General features: G+C 52.3%; 1 protein-coding gene across 9 annotated transcripts in view; it reads right to left on the bottom strand.

Moving 5' to 3' along the window:
• Positions 1–624: 624 nt before the first annotated feature.
• The window catches only part of MMD2 (monocyte to macrophage differentiation associated 2), a 49106-nt gene continuing 32323 nt past the window's right edge, over positions 625–17407 (bottom strand). For 2 of the 9 annotated variants that reach the window (XM_037815007.1, XM_037815010.1), the window contains 3 exons: positions 13516–13590; positions 5642–5743; positions 3547–4312 (listed from right to left, as the gene is read on the bottom strand). In XM_037815007.1, coding sequence (XP_037670935.1) covers positions 3979–4312; positions 5642–5743; positions 13516–13590 — 511 coding nt within the window. In that variant the 3' untranslated portion in view covers positions 3547–3978. Of the gene's footprint in view, positions 2309–3546; positions 4313–4829; positions 4900–5641; positions 5744–13515; positions 13591–15166; positions 15580–16389; positions 16489–17407 lie in introns of those variants that run through there. The other 7 variants (XM_037815003.1, XM_037815004.1, XM_037815006.1 and 4 more) reach the window with 7 other exon arrangements.

Genomic DNA, 17407 nt, shown 5'->3' with positions numbered 1-17407 from the left:
AGCAAACTGGCCCAAACTCAAAAAGAGGGTTGGGAAGGGATGGATGCAGGTAGCTTGGTGACAAAGGACAGGGCTCAGAGCTGTGGTGCAGGTGAGGAGGGGGCGATGGGAAGCAGAGGGATGGGGGTGGGGGGCTCCCAAGACAGAGGAAGGCCAGAAATTCCTCGAAGCTGATGCCTGAGCAGGTCTTTGAAGGATGTGTAGGAGTGAGTTGGGTGGATGAGGGGGTGACCAGATTTCCCATCAGAGGAACTGGCACCTCCAAAAGGAGTGGGGGCACACAGGGGCAGCCTGTCTTGGGGGGATGCAAGATCAAATGCCCTCAGAGGGGAGCCCGGGGAGATGCAGGAGCCAGACTTAGGAGCTCAGCAACAGCTACGGGGTGACTGCAAACGTCCTAAGCCAGAGTCCCAAGGGCCTGGCCCAGGCCCAGGCAACGTGAGTCCCTGTCAGCATCTCGGTGACGGCATCTTTCTCAGCCTACGTGGTGCCGTGCCCTGGGAGGCTCCTCTACCAGCTCCCCAGGAACCCCTGCCACTCGCTGGCCGGCCACTGACCTGACCCGGGGCCCAGGAAGAGGTCAAGCCATGGTGTCCCGCCCCCAATCTGCAGCAAGCCCCTGTCCCCCCGGCCCTCCCGTCTGACCTCCAACCCTGATCTCAGCTGACGGGAAGTACTTGGTGAGCTGCAAGGAGCTGGCTGACCAAAGGCCGGCAGCTTCCGGGCTGGGGGTGCCTGTGTGGGCAGACACACACAAGCATGCACACACACGCATGCACACGTACACACCCCTGCACACACCTATACATGCACCTGTGTGCACACATCTACACACACCTGTGTGTGCCCCCACACACACAGGTGCACACTCGTACACACTTGGGCATTCACACGTGCACACACACACACACACAAGCACACACTCACACACACACGCACAGACCCACACACACATCCAAGAGTATAAAGCCTGAGCCCCAAGCATCCACCCACTCAGACCCTATCTGTCTGAGGAATGTGTCAAAATGACGTGGCACCGGCTTGAGTCCCAAAATACCCTGGAATGTACTAGAAATCAGCATAAGGCATCTGTCCTCGCCCACCCCGCTTTGGCTGGGAGTTGCAGAATGAGGTCCGTCTGATGTGAGACAGACCCCTTATCCAGGGATTCCGAGATCCCGGGTCAGATCCCGGAGCTGGGCCGGCCCCACCCTCGGGGGGGGGGGCTGTGGGCATGGGCCCCGGGGGCCTGGCCATTGGGCCCCTGGGCCTTCCAAGGCACCACTAACCCTAAACCCAGAGCAGAGAGCAAGCACCCAGCCAGGGGCTGTGAATGGCTCTCCTGAGTTCTCTGGGATTTGGGGGATGAGAAGAAATGGCCAAGTCACACCTCGTCATCGCCACCTCCTCCCTCTCCCCAGCACTGAGGACCAGTCACGGAGCAGCAGAACCCGGGGCCTGCCTGGGGGGGCCTCGGTCTCCCTCTGCCGGCCCTGATCCACCCCACCCGGGAGCATCCCCCAGACGTAACGTTGGCCATGGCCCCACTTTGGAGCAGGGTGGGAAGGCAGAGGGGGGTCTGTCATGAGAACCAGAGCAATGGAGTGGGCACGGCTGCTGCACGGAATTCCGGCCACACACGCGGCAGTTGGCACGTGGGGAGTCAGCGTCCCTGGCCGACGAGCTGGGTGGCTTTCCCGGAACAGGGGTCAGCTCCCCAGCAGGGACTTTGCTAGCACAGGAGGAGGCCCTCACCAGCTGGGGTTATAAACAACTGCCAAACTCGCAACAGATTTCTCAGGACCCTCAGAACCAAACACTGGCCCATGAGTCCCCAGTGTGCCAGGACAAATGTCTGCGCCCTTGTCAAAGGTGTTAACGTGGGTCATGGGACAAAACACTCATCTAAGGTAGAAACGGATTACGGGGTTAATGTCTTCTCTGAAAGAATGACGAAATGCTGTCTTCCTCACCGAGGACCAGAGGGTTGGTCTCTGGCTGTCCCAGGAGGAGCCTGGGACCCATCGAAACCTCGACCCGGGGACGGGCAGCCGGGCCCGGGCTGGGCTCTGGGCTCATGTCTGCAGGCACCCTCCGTGCCGCCTCACGTGGACACCTTGGCCTGAAGGCTGTCGGGCAGGTAGAGGTATCTCCAGATGGCGTAGTAGTGGGTTCCGGCGCCGCACGCCACAAACAGGTGCCAGATGGCGTGGGCGAAGGGGACCCTGCCGTCGCTCTTGAAGAACGGCACACCCAGGCAGTAGAAGGCGCCCCCGGCCACCAGCTCCCAGACGCCCTCCGTGTTGGGCTGTCAGCAAGGACAAGGGCAGGACACGAGTCAGGGGCAGCCGGCGCGGCGGGCGGTGGTCCACACCTCCCACCCCACCCCCCAAAACTAGAAGACACGCAGACGCCGGGATGGGGCGTCTCGACGCCACGAGGTCATCAGCTCTCCCCAAACGCCAGGATTCCCACCAAAATCTCAGAGAAGATTTTTTTTACATTTTTAGAGCTTTCTTTCTCTAAAATTTAGAGAAAACAAAAAAAAAGTGGTAAGAAAAAAGTGGCGAGCATCTCCCTCAGGGGCGACCACTGTTAACCTATGAGTTGTTTTGGGGAAAAAGAAGTCAAGCAGGATGGGAGGGGATGGATGGGAAGAAGCAGCCAGCCAAGCCCACCCCCTGACCCCCTGGGGCCACTCCCTAAAGGGAACCACCGTTAACAGTGTTTTCCCGATCCTTCCAGGAATTTCCTTCACACTTAGACGATTAGAACATACCCTGCATATATATGGATATATGCATAAGAAGCCATCATTTTTAGATAAGTGGGCTCAGACCATCCCCACCGTACTGCAATTTGCTTCTCCACCAAATGCAGTCTTTCGAAAGAGTGTTTTGCATTTCTGCAAAGAGACCCACTTTGGTCTTTTGAACGGCTGCACAGCATTTCATTGCACCGGTATAAAATAATTTACTCACTCAGCCCCCAAGGGTGCTGCAAGTGAATATTGTAACAACAAAATGAGAACACCTGATGTCGATTAGCACTTTCTCTGCCTCACAGGAGCAGACAACGCCCCCCTGGAAAGAACCCCACAAGGCGAGGCGGATGCTCCTTTACTGTCACAGAGCGTCCCCGAATAGGCACTAAGTGAAGCAAACTCGTTGCAGAACAGGATGCACAGCACGGCCTCGTTTTTTGTAAAAGAAAAGCAAACAAGTCCATCTATGCCTGCACATCCACATGACATTTGCATTTAAATTAAAAGGCTGAAAAGATACACAACAAACTGTTAACGGTGGCTGCAGCCGGGGCGTGGGATTGGCAGGAGATGGTAGGGGACTTGTGCCTTTTTATACATTTCCATAGTGGTCTTATTTTTTTGCAATGAGTCTGTATGGAAATAAACCTACTATCTATAATGAAATAAAATGTGTATTTAAATATATAATACATCATTTGATGCAGTGATATAATTTAATAGATATGACAGATATTTCAATCAAAAAAGAAGCTCAGGGGAAGAAAAACAATCTGAAAAAAAAATAGACGCCTATAAATCACAGGGGAAATGCTGAACGAGAAGAATAATGAGGAAGGAATATTTCGCCAAATATGAAAACACAATCTAAAACTACAAGAATTAAAACAGCATGGCACAAGTATAAAAACAGGCAAGACAAGACATGGAGCAGAATCAGAATCTCAGAATCAGGCCCATGTATGTATAGACGAATTGGACAGATGATAAAAGTAGCATTTAATCACTGCGGATAAAGGAAACAACTGGCTAATGATTTGGGGAAGGGGCTCACCCTATACAAAATGTATTGCAGTGGGAATGAAGAGTAAAAATTGAACCATAAAAAAGTGGCAAAAAATATGGTAAATATTTATATAAACCAAGGTGAGGGCAGACCCTCCTTACCACAACACTGAAAAGGGGAAAAAATGATTTGGCCAAGAACAACAATTTTAAAATAACAAAGTGTCACCCGGCCTAGGGCAGCGGGCAGATCGAGTCACTGTGCGCATTTGACAGCTGGAGTAACTGAGGCTCAGACAGTGAGGGGCCTCAGCTTCGGCTGCACACCCTGTCTCTCTACCCTGGCCCGGCCTCTCAGCTCTCTCAGCCAGGCTCTCACCCCTCAGGAGGCTAAATCGTGCTGTTCCAAGACCCAGCAGGTGTGAGCCCAAATCACAGCTCCGCCACTTGGGGGCTGTGTGGCCTTGGCCCGGCCACTTGCCCTCTCTGAGCTTGAGTGTCTTCATCCACAAAATGAGAGTCGTCACCCGTCTCCAAGGACACCTGTGACGAGGACATATGATCCCATGGGTAAGTTTCCAGCCTCTCTTAAGGGCTCAAGAAGTGATTGGTAAAGAAGTAAACCTGGCTGCCCATTCTTTGTCAGGATTTCACTTGAGACAAGCAGTTTGGGAACATGGAGACACTGAAGAGCAGTGTCAGAGGACCCGAGCCATCACTATCATAGATTTCATCTAGCTCCTGGGGACTGATGACGTTCCAGGCACTGTTCTAATGGCTTCCCAGGAGGTTTCCTATTAAATCCTCCCAGCATGAAACAGACAGGAAAACTGAAGCACTGAGAGCTCAATTAGCCCACTCAGGGATAGGGAGGGCAACCCAGGTAATCTAACTCCATTCGACACCCCTGTCTAGCTCAAGGCAAGCCGCATGGCCCCTCTGGGCCTCAGTTTCCCCATCTGCCAAAGGAGAGGGTCAATTTCAAGTGCCAGGTTGACTTGGACACTCTTGGTCCCTGCAGCCAGAACGGGAGGCCCCACGCCAAGCGGGTGGCACTTACCATGGAAAGGATGACCAGGGCGGGGAAAAACCCCATGATGATGTAGCAGAGCAGCTCCACAAGCTTGTACCTGGTGGAAGACAAGCCACCCCAGCCTCGGCACACGCCTCCCTGGAAGCTCAACCCTCTGTCTGGCACCCCTGGGCTCAGATTTTACCCAGCATGACCTTGGGCAAATTTCTTTTCCTCTCTCAGGCTCACACTTCCACCTCTAAAAAGGCAAACTCGAGCTAGACAGGGGTGTCGAATGCTGGGGATAGCAAGCACGCGGAGCCCTCCATGCTCAACCCAGGGCAGACATTACGAGGCGATCAGAGCTCAACCCAGGGCAGACATTGCTAGGCGATCACAGCATCTATCCCACAGAGCCCCGCAGCCACGCTCAGCCAATTGGAGTTGAGAGAGCTGCTGCGTCTGCAGAGACCTTGAGGTCCTCCCTGGACTAAATGCTCTCTGTCGGCCCCGTGGGCACTGAGGAGCCAGGTGTCTGCCATTCCCTTTGGCTTCTAGGTCCTGTTTCTTTCCCCACTTAATTATTCGCACCCCTGTCCCTCACACCAGGATGGGGGGGCAGAGCGGGGAGGGTCTCCTGGACACACCCCCATGTTGGCTAAGATGGTCTGGGGAAGGCGGTGGCCTCCCTGCCACGGGACACAGTGTGGTGGGTCCAGGAGCCTGTGGGCACCTGACCCCCGCAGCCCCCAGCCCTGTGCGCGCCTGACCCCCGCGGCCCCCAGCCCTGTGCGCGCCTGACCCCCACAGCCCCCAGCTCTGTGCGCGCCTGACCCCCGCGGCCCCCAGCTCTGGCTCACCGCTCGTGGAAGAGGAAGACATAGACAGTGCCGACGGAAGCCATGATCCAGACCAGCCAGCGCATGTGGGAGGCCCAGGGGCCCAGTTCCCGGAGGTTCAGCCTGGAGGAGAGAGCCAAGGGCACAGGCTGAGGGGCGCAGCCTGGGGGCACAGCCTGAGGGTCACTGCCTGCGGGCACAGCCTGAGGGGGCACAGCCTGGGGGAGCAGCCTGCGGGGAAAGGCACAGCCTGGGGGCCCACTGGGACATAGCCCTCAGCAGCCGGCTGTGATGTGAAAACTGACCCCAGAGAAGCCTGTTCTCTGTGACGGGTGGGACATGAGCTCTGGTGAGAAGACACTGAAGAGGCAGAGAGATGTCAGACAAATGGAAACATCAAACAATTATCCGGGGAAAATCAGCAAAGCTGATCATGCCCAAGCATGACGAGATAGGGCCTCTCAAGCCAGTGCTGGTACATATCAGTGAAGTTCTGAGGGCAATATTGCAGAATCTATCAACTCTGAAGTGCACAAACTCTCTGACCCAGGAATCCTGATTCCAATTCCAGAGCTTGTGCAAAAAATGCTGTTTTGTTTTTCCATAAAGAGGCAAGGATAAGGCTGTCCATCACCGCGATGACACAATGGGAAAAATCTGAAACTCACCCAAAGGTCTTTCGAAAGCGGAAGGAAAAGTAAGATGGTACGCATCTTTGCTGATGATCAGTTTTTGCCTCTCGGCTCCGAATGGCTCCCTGTTGAACTGTTCGGCGATAAGGAAGCCGGGCCTGGTGACCGTGCTTCGTCTGCAGCCGTCGCGGTGTGAAGCCCGTCAGCAAGGGCGCTGGACAGGCCCTGCAGGGCGAAAGGCTCCTCCTTCCCGGTTCCCGGCGCCTCCCGCAAGGCTCCTGGCGAGCGTGCTCTTTCCTCCACCGCCCAGCCCAAGTGGGGTTCGCCAGCGCTCGGCCTCGGCAGTTCTCCTCCAGCTGCTGACGGTCCCAGCCCAGGTGGCCGCTCCTGCACCCGGGTGCACGCACACTGGGCCCCACGTGGCCCGGATGAAGCCGAGCGTGTGACCTGCGACTTGCAGCTGCCGAGCTGTCCTGGCTGAACTGCACGCAGAAATGCATTAGGTTCCTGCAGGCGGAGGCACCTCCAATTCTCGGTTCCCGCAGCACCCAGTGGCCTGCAAGTCATGCAGCGTGACCCCCAGTGATGCCGTGTCATCCAGGGTGACAGGGCGTGGCCCTCGGTCCCAGTGGCAGGAGGAGGCTCTGCCTTAGCCGCTGCATCTCAGCTCGGCCCCCGGGGGCGCACCTGGCCCTTTTATCTGCCAAGGCAGAACTCGCAGTATCTCCCACTAGGCCATTCTCCATTGACTCCAGCCCCTGTTTATGATGCACCATATTTAATTTTCCCTGTTGAAATCATTGCATGGTTTTTGCCTCCTGCCTGGATCCTGACTGATAAGCCACCCTATGGAGTAAACCCTCAGCTTATTTTTATATCTGCTCATAAAGAAATGCAGAATGATGTTCACTGACGGTTATTGGGGATAATGAGACATGAATGATTATTTTTTGTCCTTTAAATTTTTTGGCATTACTTAACATCTTTATAACGACAGTCAGACTCTGAGCAAGTCACTTTCTGCAGAAGTTTTGTAGAGCACATTCTCATCCAAGGAATGTATTCCAGAAAAAAGGGCAAGGATCCGTCCCTCCCCCTCTCCCCACCATTAACTGTCCCTTCCCAGATGAAGCCACTGCTACCGCTTGGGAAGGCTCGGATCTTTTTCTGCACATTTACACTTGTCTCTTCATGTGTACAAATAACGTTGTCATGTTATTCTTGATTCACATGCACACAGCCCACCCCCACTTAGCATGCGTCCTGTTGGTACAGACAGACTCTCCTCATATTTTTTTCCAGTAATTTTTTTACTGTGCTTTGCTGCATGATGTGGTTTTGCTCTTGGATTTCTTTCCTTAGGGCTGCAGCAGCTTCTACTTCCATCTCAGTTGGTGGTTGCGTCACCTCATCTTTCTGCTCGAGTCTAATTGCATTAATTTTCTTATCACGTGGGCTGGAGGTCATCGTGGGGCAGCAGGGCCGGCAGTCGGAAGAGAAGCTGGACCCCGAAACAGGAGCGAGCTAGGACCACCTGGAGGTGCACCTGTCTCCCACCTACCCCCACCTCGACGATGCAGGAGGATGCCCCTGGTGACCTGCACGGGGAGCTGGGGTTCCAGCCTGGAGCCGCACATGCACCTGCCCTGTGGCCCAGAGGCACTGGAGGAGGTGACCCAGGCAGTGGAGGGGAGCCAGCGGCTCGGGACAGTGGCTGCAGGCAACAGCCCTTGGCCCTTCACACCAGAGGCCTCTGCTTCACCACCACCTTCCCGGTCTCACCCACTGTCACCCCCACATCAAGTCAATCACCAAGTCCTGACAACCTGTCCCTCAAAACAAGGCACATGTCCCCAACTTGGCCCCGAGAGCCCCTCCTGCCTGGCACCTTCCACAATGGTGGCTCATCGACGGTGCAATCACTGGACGAGCAGTGTCGGAGCTCCCCATGAGGCCAGAACCTCCCAAGGACCAGGGCTTCCACCTCTGTTTGTGGCTGGACGGCCACATCCTCACGTACCAGGGCAGGGCCTGGCCCCGAGCCGGTGCTCGATCAATCACAGAGAGGCACAAGGAATAGAAACACAAATACGAAATCAGCAAGGCAGAAGGCCGACTCCGAAGGTTGTGCTAGAAACCCATGCCAAGGACAGTTACCACACAAAGCTTGGCTTTACTCTTCTTTGCCACCAACCCACAGAGAAACAGGAAAGATGACCTCGTTAGCTCCTGATGGCCCACGTGTTGCCTTCAGACAGCACAGAAAGGACAGGGGTCGCTGCCTGGAGCAAGCTCCCTGCCATGGCGTCTGGCTTCTCCTGCGTGGCCTCACCCGGGACCTAAGTTTATACTCCAGAAGTCCCGGTGCACCTGCCCACCTGGCCATCTGACAACCGACCCGCAGGAGGGTCTCCAGCCCCCGCCCCTCCCTGGGGCCAGCTGGGAAGAGCCTGCATCCGATGGGCTCTCTGGACAGACAACAGCAGGGATGTCCCACGCCCAACACCCATCGACGTCTGCCAGCCCTGGACCCCCAAGCTTTCCCCTCTCCTCCCCTCTCCCACCATCAGGCAGTCACAACGTCACTCAGGTTCTGCTGCCTCTCCTTTTGGTCCTTGCTCTCCAAGCTCACAACCCCTGCCTTGGTTGTCCTGCTCTCCTGGGTACCTACGACGGCCTCTTCACACACCCGCCTGCTCGCAAGGCAGCCCCCCGTCCATCCAAACCCCGAAATGGGTCACTGACTTGCTTCAGTCCTTCTGTCTGTTCCTGTGAGAGACCCACAGACGTGGGTGCCCACAGATGTGTACAAGGCTGTGCAGGGGCCATTCACCTGCAATCAGTCACCCCAAGCCTGGGCACCACGCACATGCCCACCAACAGGAGAGTGGAGACGGTGGGCACATACATCCAGCGGAATACTACGCAGCAATGGCAAAGGAGGACAACGCCTGTGGCCTGATGGCTCTAACTTGACATTGAGGGAAAGAAGCAAGATCCAACAGAATGAAGGTTCCAGTCACATAAAGTAGAAAAACAGGCACAACTACTATATGATGACAGAAGCCAGGACAGACGTTATCCTTGGGGGGGCAATGATTGGAGAGGGGTGTTGAGGGGGTCTTCAAGGTGCTGGCTGCAAGGTGCTTTCATTTTGTGAGAATTCAATGAGATGCCACATTTACGACTGTGAGGCATCTCCGTGTATGTTACACCTCAGTGAAACGTTTTTAAAACTCAGTAGCAGGGCTTGCCCTTATGAAGCTCGTTACTGCAGAGGAGAGGCTGAGCCTACTTAAAATTGTGCCTAAGTGTCTCCCCCAGAGAACCTCTTTTGTTGCTCAGATGTGGCCTCTCTCTCTAAGACCACATGGCAGGTAAACTCACTGCCTTCCCCCCAAGTGGGACATGACTCCCAGGGGTATAAATCTCCCTGGCAACGTGGGACATGACTCCTGGGGATGAGCCTGGACCCGGCATCGTGGGATTGAGAAAGCCTTCCTGACCAAAAGGGGGAAGCAAAATGAAACAAAATAAAATTTCATTGGCTGAGAGATTTCAAACAGAGTCGAGAGGTCATTCTGGAGGTTATTCTTATGCATTATATAGATATCTCTTTTTAGTTAGTGTATTGGAATAGCTAGAAGGAAATACCTGAAACTGTTGAACTGCAACCCAGTAGCCTTGATTCTTGAAGACAATTGTATAATTATATAGCTTATACAGTGTGAAAGTGTGATTGTGAAAACCTTGTGGCTCCCACTCCCTTTATCCAGTGTATGGACAGATGAGTAGAAAATAGGGACAAAAACTATATGAATAATAGGGAGGGATGGGGGGGATGGGATGTTTGGGTGTTCTTTTTTACCTTTATTTTTATTTTTATTTTTTTGGAGTAATGAAAATGTTCAAAAATCGATTGTGGTGATGAATGCACAACTACATAATGGTACTGTGAACAACTGATTGTACACTTTGGATGACTGCATGGTATGTGAATATATCTCAATAAAATTGAATTTTAAAAAAACTCAATAACATTCATGGAAAACAGTGTCATTCCTCAAAAAGTTAACATCTGAATTACCATATGAACAAGAAATTCCGCTTCTAGGCATAGACCCAAAAGAACTGAAAGCAGGGACTGAAACAGATACTTGCACACTAATGTTCATGGCAGCATCATCCACAATAGCCAAAAGGTGGAAGCAACACAAGTGTCCATCTACAGATGACGGAGAAACAAAACGGGGTCTACCCATACAGTGGAATATTATTCAGCCATGAAAAGGAATGAAGTTCTGATGCATGAGACAACACAGATAAACCTTGAAGACACAAAGGATAAATACTGAATGATTCCACTTAAATGAAGTATCTAAAATAAGCAAACTCATGGGGACAGAAAGTAGATTAGAGGTTGCCAGGGGCTTGGGCAGGGGGTGGATGGGGAGTTAATGCTTGAAGAGGACAGAGTTTCTGTTTGGGGCGATGAGGAAGTTTTCATAATGGATTGCGGTGATGCAGCACAATATTGTGGATTTAATTAATATCACTGAGTTGTACCTGTGCAAGTGGTTACAATGGGAAAGTTTGTGTTGTATATATTTTACACAATAAAAATTATTTAAAAATCAATAACATTTGTAAATACAAACAAAACCCAGTTTATATGTGCACACTAATATTCATGGCAGCATTATTCACAGTTGCCAAGAAATGGAAGTAACTCAAGTGTCCGTCAATGAATGGATAAACAAAATTGGTACACACACACACACACACACACACACACACACACACACAATGGAATATTATTCAGCCATAAAATAGGAATGAAGTTCTGATTCATGCTACAGTATGAATGAACCTAGAGAACATCAAGTTAAATGAAACAATCCAGACACAAATATTGTATGATCTCACTGATACGAAATAATCAGAAAAAGCAAATGCTTAGAATGAGAATCTAGAGTGTAGGTTACCAAGGGACGGGGTGGGCACAGGGAACAGGGAGTTAAGGGTTAAAATGGACAGAGTTCCTATTTGGAACAACAGAAATATTTTGGTAATGTGTGGTGGTGACGGTACACAATGTTGTAAACATAACACTAAAATGTGTATCTGGAAGTGGTTAAAAGGGGAAACGTTAGGTTGTATATATGATAACAGAAAAAAATTTTTTAAAAAATCCATGAAATTGCACTACACAAACAGTGAACCCTAAGTTAAACCATGGACTATTATAAAACTGTGCTTTCCTCAATTTAACAAATGTACCACACTAATGCCAGGTGTTAATAATAGGGAAGTACATGGGAATCCTGTATTTTATGCATATTGTTCTGTAAACCCACAACTTCTGTAAAAAAAAAACAAAACAAAACAGTTTATTAGCTGATATAATGAAAGAGGACACCCCAATTATGAGAGCCAGGAGTGGAAATCAAATATCTCGGCAAAAATGTAACACCAAACCTTCCCATGGCTCCCCACATTAAAGAGGCCAACAGGAAGAGTTTCAGCCTGGGACACCTCCTCCAGGAAGCCCTCCCCGAGACCCCCAGGCCGGGCCGGGCCTCCTCTGGGCTCTCATGGTCATGTCTGCACAGGCTCAGCTCCCCGGGCCGTCTCCGTCCTGTCCCAGGCTCCCCTCCACCAAGCAGACCCTCAGCACCCCACACTCGGCACCGCCCGGGCACAGGGTCCACGTTCGTCAGACGTGTGCACAACTGTCCTTCTCCCCACTCAGGGCTTAAGTGGTGCAATCTCTTTGGAGGGTGACTGGTGATGCCTAGCAAAATTGATCATGTCTGCTCCCTGCAATCCAGAAATCCCAATTCTGGGAATTTAACCCACAGAGATTAGGTTCAACCATATGAAGCTGTCATTTTTGTAGGTCAAAAAGGGCCAACTATTGGCAATTTCATATGATTCTAGTTGATACAGCCATGCACATGTGCTTGATGATGCACAGATAAGGATATCTACTGTGGCCCCATTTGTGAGAGCAAAGAACTGCGACAGCCTCCTGTCATAAAAATCCAAAAATAGGGGTGGTCACCGAATATTATGCAGCTGGAAAGAAAGAAAGGGAGGGGATTTCAAAGGAAAAATGTCCCAAGTTACATCACAAAAGCAAACTGCAGAACGGTTTGTATAATACCCCTCCTTTTGTATTAAAAGTAGGAGGAAAGTATAAATACATATGTATACCTATATAGACATATCTATTTAATATATAAATATTTTAATATATTTATAATATTGTACATATTCATATGCCATATAAATATATATATATTTGCCCTTTAATGCTTAAAATAAATCCAGAAGGAAACACAAGAAACTGATAATAAACTGCTGCCCTCAGGGAGGGGGATGGAGTGGAGAAAGTCTGTCTTTTCACCTGTATCTGTTTTTCTTTTTCTTTTTTTTGTTTTATTGTGGTAAAAATATACCACATAAAAATTGCCATCTTAACTGTCTGTGAGTGTCCCATCAGTGGCATTCATTACTATCACAATGTTGTCCCACCATCACCACCATCCATTGCCTAAACTTTTTCATCCCCCTCAAACGGACAGTCTGTCCCCATTAAGCAATAACTTTGGAGACAGCCCCCTTGCCCCCAGCCTCGACTTTCTGTCTCTACGGATTTGCCTTTTCTGGAGATTTCCTGTAAATGAAATCATCCAATATACGTCCTATTGCACCTGGCTTCTTTCACTCAGATGATGTTTTCCAGGTTCACTCGTGTCGTAGCAGGAATCAGAACTTCATTCTTTTTAGGGCCGAATAATATTCCCCTGGGTGGAGAGGCCGCATTTTGTTTATCCATTTGCCCATCGATGGACACTCGGGTGGCTTCCACCTTTCAGCACGTGTGAATAAGCTGCAACGAACATTGGGGTGCAAATATCTGTCTGAGTCCCAGCTTCCGATTCTTGAGTCTAAATCCAGGAGCAGAACCGCGGCATCGTGTGGTAGTTTTATGTTTAACTTTCTGAAGAACGGCCAAAGTGCCTCCCCCAGCGGCTGCCCCATTTCCCACTCTGGCAATGCACGGGGGGTCCTCCTTCCCCGCATCCTCACGGCCCGCATCGTCTTCCACTTTTTTGATTGTGCCCAGACTAGTGGGTGTGACGCGCCCAACCCTTTCGTGCCACATGGGTTATCTTACCCACCCAATTATAAAACAGCCGTTAGAACAGAAAGAAGAGGCCAAGCCAGTCCCTTCCTGGGGTGCAGTCGGGCACTCACCATGGTGCATAGGAGGCGGCGATGAAGAAATAGATGACCATCCGGTCGGACATGTGCAGGCAGTGCTCCACCATCCTAGGGCAGAAAGCAGCGTCACGGGCCCCGGAGAGCAGGAAGGGGCCACGTCGCCCGGATCGGTGCCCCTGGGACCGACCGGCTCCACCACCAGCGGGGAGGGGGCCTGGGCTCAGAGCGGACCACCTCTCCCCAGCCCCGTCCCTCGGGCCTCAGTCTCCCCATCTGTAAGTGACTAGAGCCAGTTTCTAACCCAGGATCCCAACTGCCCGAGGGCTGCTGGGGAGATGCCTTGGGGGTCCCGCAGAGGGGAGCCCTCCCCAAACAGGTACAGATCTGCTTCCCCCTCCCCAACTTTAATCCATGCAACTCTGCTTCTCTGCTCTATACCCTGGGCTTTTGGAAGGATTTCCAACGAAGAAAGAACCCTGTGGCTAGAAAAAGTGCACAAATGCTTAACTGTGTGCCCTGGGTCCAGCTCTGCCGTTAGAAACTAGAGAAACTTGGGCAAGTGAGTTATCTGCTAGGGCTTGGTGTCCATCTGCAAAGTAGGGAGGGTGCCGGCACCTGATCACAGGGGTGTCCTGACAATTAAGTGAGTCTATACTCAGCACAGCCAGAAGCGCCCCATAAATGTCAGCTCTTCATATGTTGGCCTCACCTCGAAGAGCCAACTGTGGCCCTCAAACGCTCTGGCCAGTTGGTAGCCCTCCTCCAAGATGGCGCCCGGTGATCATCATCACCGTGGAGACCCTCTCACAACAAACAGGGCAAACTCGGGTCGCCAATGGGATATTGCAAAAATGACAGAGTGTGACTTCTGAGGCTAGATCATAAAAGATATCAACACTTTGCCTTGTTCTCCTGGAGCACTAACTTTGGGGACAACAAGCCACCATGTGGCTGTGGAAAGGCCCACGCAGGGAAGAACTGAACTTGCCACCCCAACATCCAGCGCCAATGCACCAGCCACAGGAGGGCATCCGCTTGGAAGCAGGTCCTCTGGCCACAGTCAAGCCTTCAAATGACCACAGCCTCGGCCGACCTCTCGACCACACAAGAGGGCCTGAGCCGGCACCACATGGCTAAGCTCCTGAATTCCTCTGAAGCTTTGTGGGATAATCAGTGTTTACTGTTCTTTAAAGCCACTCTGGTTTGGGGTAATTTGTTACGCAGCAATAGATAACTAATATAACCTGTGATTCTGTCTAGGCCTTGATAAATCCAACCAGTGATTCTATGAATGGAGACACTCACTGTCTCAACGGCACGTCTTCCTAGAAATAAAAACAATAATGGCTGACACACGTAGAGCACACACGTAATCGGGGCACTATTCTAAGCTCTTTACAAGCTTTACCCCTTCATCTACCTCAGGGGTAGGGACCATATTTGCACCCACCATGTTACAGATGAGAAATCTAAAGTGGAGGCCGTCGCAACGCTGGTGGATGGCAGAGCCCCTCCTTCACCACAAAGCTTTACTGCTTCGTGGCCACAGCGCATGGAAATCCTGGGGCAGCTGCCAAAGGGGCCTCCATGTTGGTAACATTTTCTTGTCCTCTATTTCAATTCAAGGAGTTGGGACCGACTGGCCCCCTGACACCCTTTCCAAACAGTCCAGAGGCCGTCAAAATGCATCTCCCTCAGGAATTGCCGTGGAATGAACCAACTGAAAGAGGCGAGAAGCCACGACGGCCAAAGCAGGGGTGTCACCTTGTGCCCCTGGCAGTCAGCGTGTCCCCAGCTCTCTTGGCTGCTCCACCTAAGAATGTGTCCCCGTGGTCCAAGACGCACAGAAACCGAGAGTGCAACACCGGCAGAGGGAAGTGGCCGGGGCACCAGGGCAGGCTTGGGTTTTGGAGTAAGGCAGACCTGGGTGGGGAGCCCCTGCCGCGGGGCCTTGGGAAGTCAGGGAGCCCCTGTGAGTCCCACATTCCCCACTTACAAAGTGTGCACGTAACACCTGCCCTTCGGAGTCTGTCGGAGAAAAGTCAACCCCGCAGCACACAGGAGGCCTCCTTCCCTCCTCTCAGCCTCCGTGCCATCCTGGGACATGGACACAGAGAAAACCTAACCTTAAAAAACCAACGGCGCACCCATACAACAGAATAGCATTCCACGATCAAAAGGAACAAGCTCTCACACCACAAGGAGACGTGAAGGAACCTTAAATGCAGATTGCTGAATGAAAGAGTGAAAGAAGCCTGTCTGCAAAGGCTACATACGGGATGATTCCAACCGGATGACGGTCTAGAAAAGGCAAAACTAGAGAGAGTGAAAAGTTCAGAGGTTGCTAGGGGTTCAGGGGGGAGAGTAGAGATTAACAGCAGCAAAACCATTCCATTTGACACCATAATGGTGGATACACAACTCTGCACATTTGTCAAAACCTACAGAACTGCAGAACACAGAACACACACCCCAGCGTAAGCCGCGGGCTCTAGTGACTAATGTATTGTTCATCAGTTGTGCCAAAGGTAGGACACCAATGCAAGATGTTAGTGGGGAAAATTGGAGTTCTCTGCATTGTCTGCGCAAATTTTCTGAAAATCTGAAACTGCTCTAAAAAATAGTCTATTTTTAAAAAGCAAAAAATAAATAAATAAAAACCAGTGACAACCATTTATTCAGCCCCGCTGGGGGTCCAGCAGTGAGCTCAGGCCCCTCCATTTCGTTCCCACAGTCACTCGGAGTGAAGGAGCTTTATCCCTGTTTTACGGTAGAGGGTGGGCCTCGGGCACTTGGGGACCCACCCAAGGTCATCCAGGGGTCTCGGGCTTGGGACCCTGGGTCAGCTGACTCGGAGTCAAGGCCAAGCTTCTAACTGCCCCCCCACCCTGCCCCCAAACTTCTCACCTCCTGCTTCACGGCCTTTTCCAGGCAGGGGTTCCACTGGGTGAGCAGAAGGATGTGAACACATTTGGGGGAGACCCAACGAGACCCCCAAGTCAGCTGCTGTGACCAAAACAGCAGAAATGAGGGGAAAGGGCTGCCGAGGTCTCGGGGGCTGCTCCTGGGCCTCCCGCTGTCCCCAAGTCCCCACTGGCTTCCTGGAGTGACGTCCCACGGCAGGGGTCAGGGGAGCAGGCTGGCGCCCAGCCAGGCCCAGATCCGGGCAGCGGGGGTACATCCAGAGCCCAGGGCCCACCCCCGTGGGAGGGTGCAGTGGGCTCAGTAAGGCCCCCCCAAATCCGTGCCCACCTAGAACCTCAGAACGTGACCTTTGGAAATGGGCCTTTTGCAGGTGTCACTAGTGAAGCATCTCGGGGTGAGGCCCTCCTGGATTGAGGGTGGGCCCGAAACCCAGTGACCGTGTCTTCATAAGAGAGAGGGGAAGACATGGATGTGGAGGCACATGGGGGAAGGCGGCCACCTGAAGATGGACTCAGAGGTCGGAGAGACACGGCTACCAGCCAAGGAGCCCCCCCCGGAGCCTGCAGAGGCTGTGGAGCCCCACTGACCCCTGGATTGGGACTTCTGGCCTCCGGAACTGGGAGAGAGTGAGCTCCAGTTCCTTAAAGGCCCATTTGAGATCCTTTGTTACCACAGCCTGAGGACACTGAGACTGATGGACTTTGGAGAGCCCCAGGAGAGGAAGAGAATGGGCTTTGGGGCGAGCTTCCGGGGCAGCACCAAACACAGGGACACGTGGTTACTGCAGGGGCTGCCACGGGCCAGGGTGTCCCCTCACTTTTCGGGGGGCCCCGGATGAGCTCCTGGCTTGGCCATGACCTGCAAGGTGAACCCGAGCCCGGCCCACCACCTCGGTGAGCCTCGGGACTGTCATCTACAAAACGGGGACCCTGGCGCCGACATTGCAGAAGGATTGACATCTGTCAAGTGCGGGGAACCCAGGGGCGCCCGGGAGGAGCAG

Source organism: Choloepus didactylus, chromosome 21, assembly GCF_015220235.1.
Source record: "Choloepus didactylus isolate mChoDid1 chromosome 21, mChoDid1.pri, whole genome shotgun sequence".
NCBI classification, from domain to species: Eukaryota; Metazoa; Chordata; class Mammalia; order Pilosa; family Megalonychidae; genus Choloepus; species Choloepus didactylus.
This window is presented reverse-complemented; position numbering and strand designations above follow the sequence as displayed.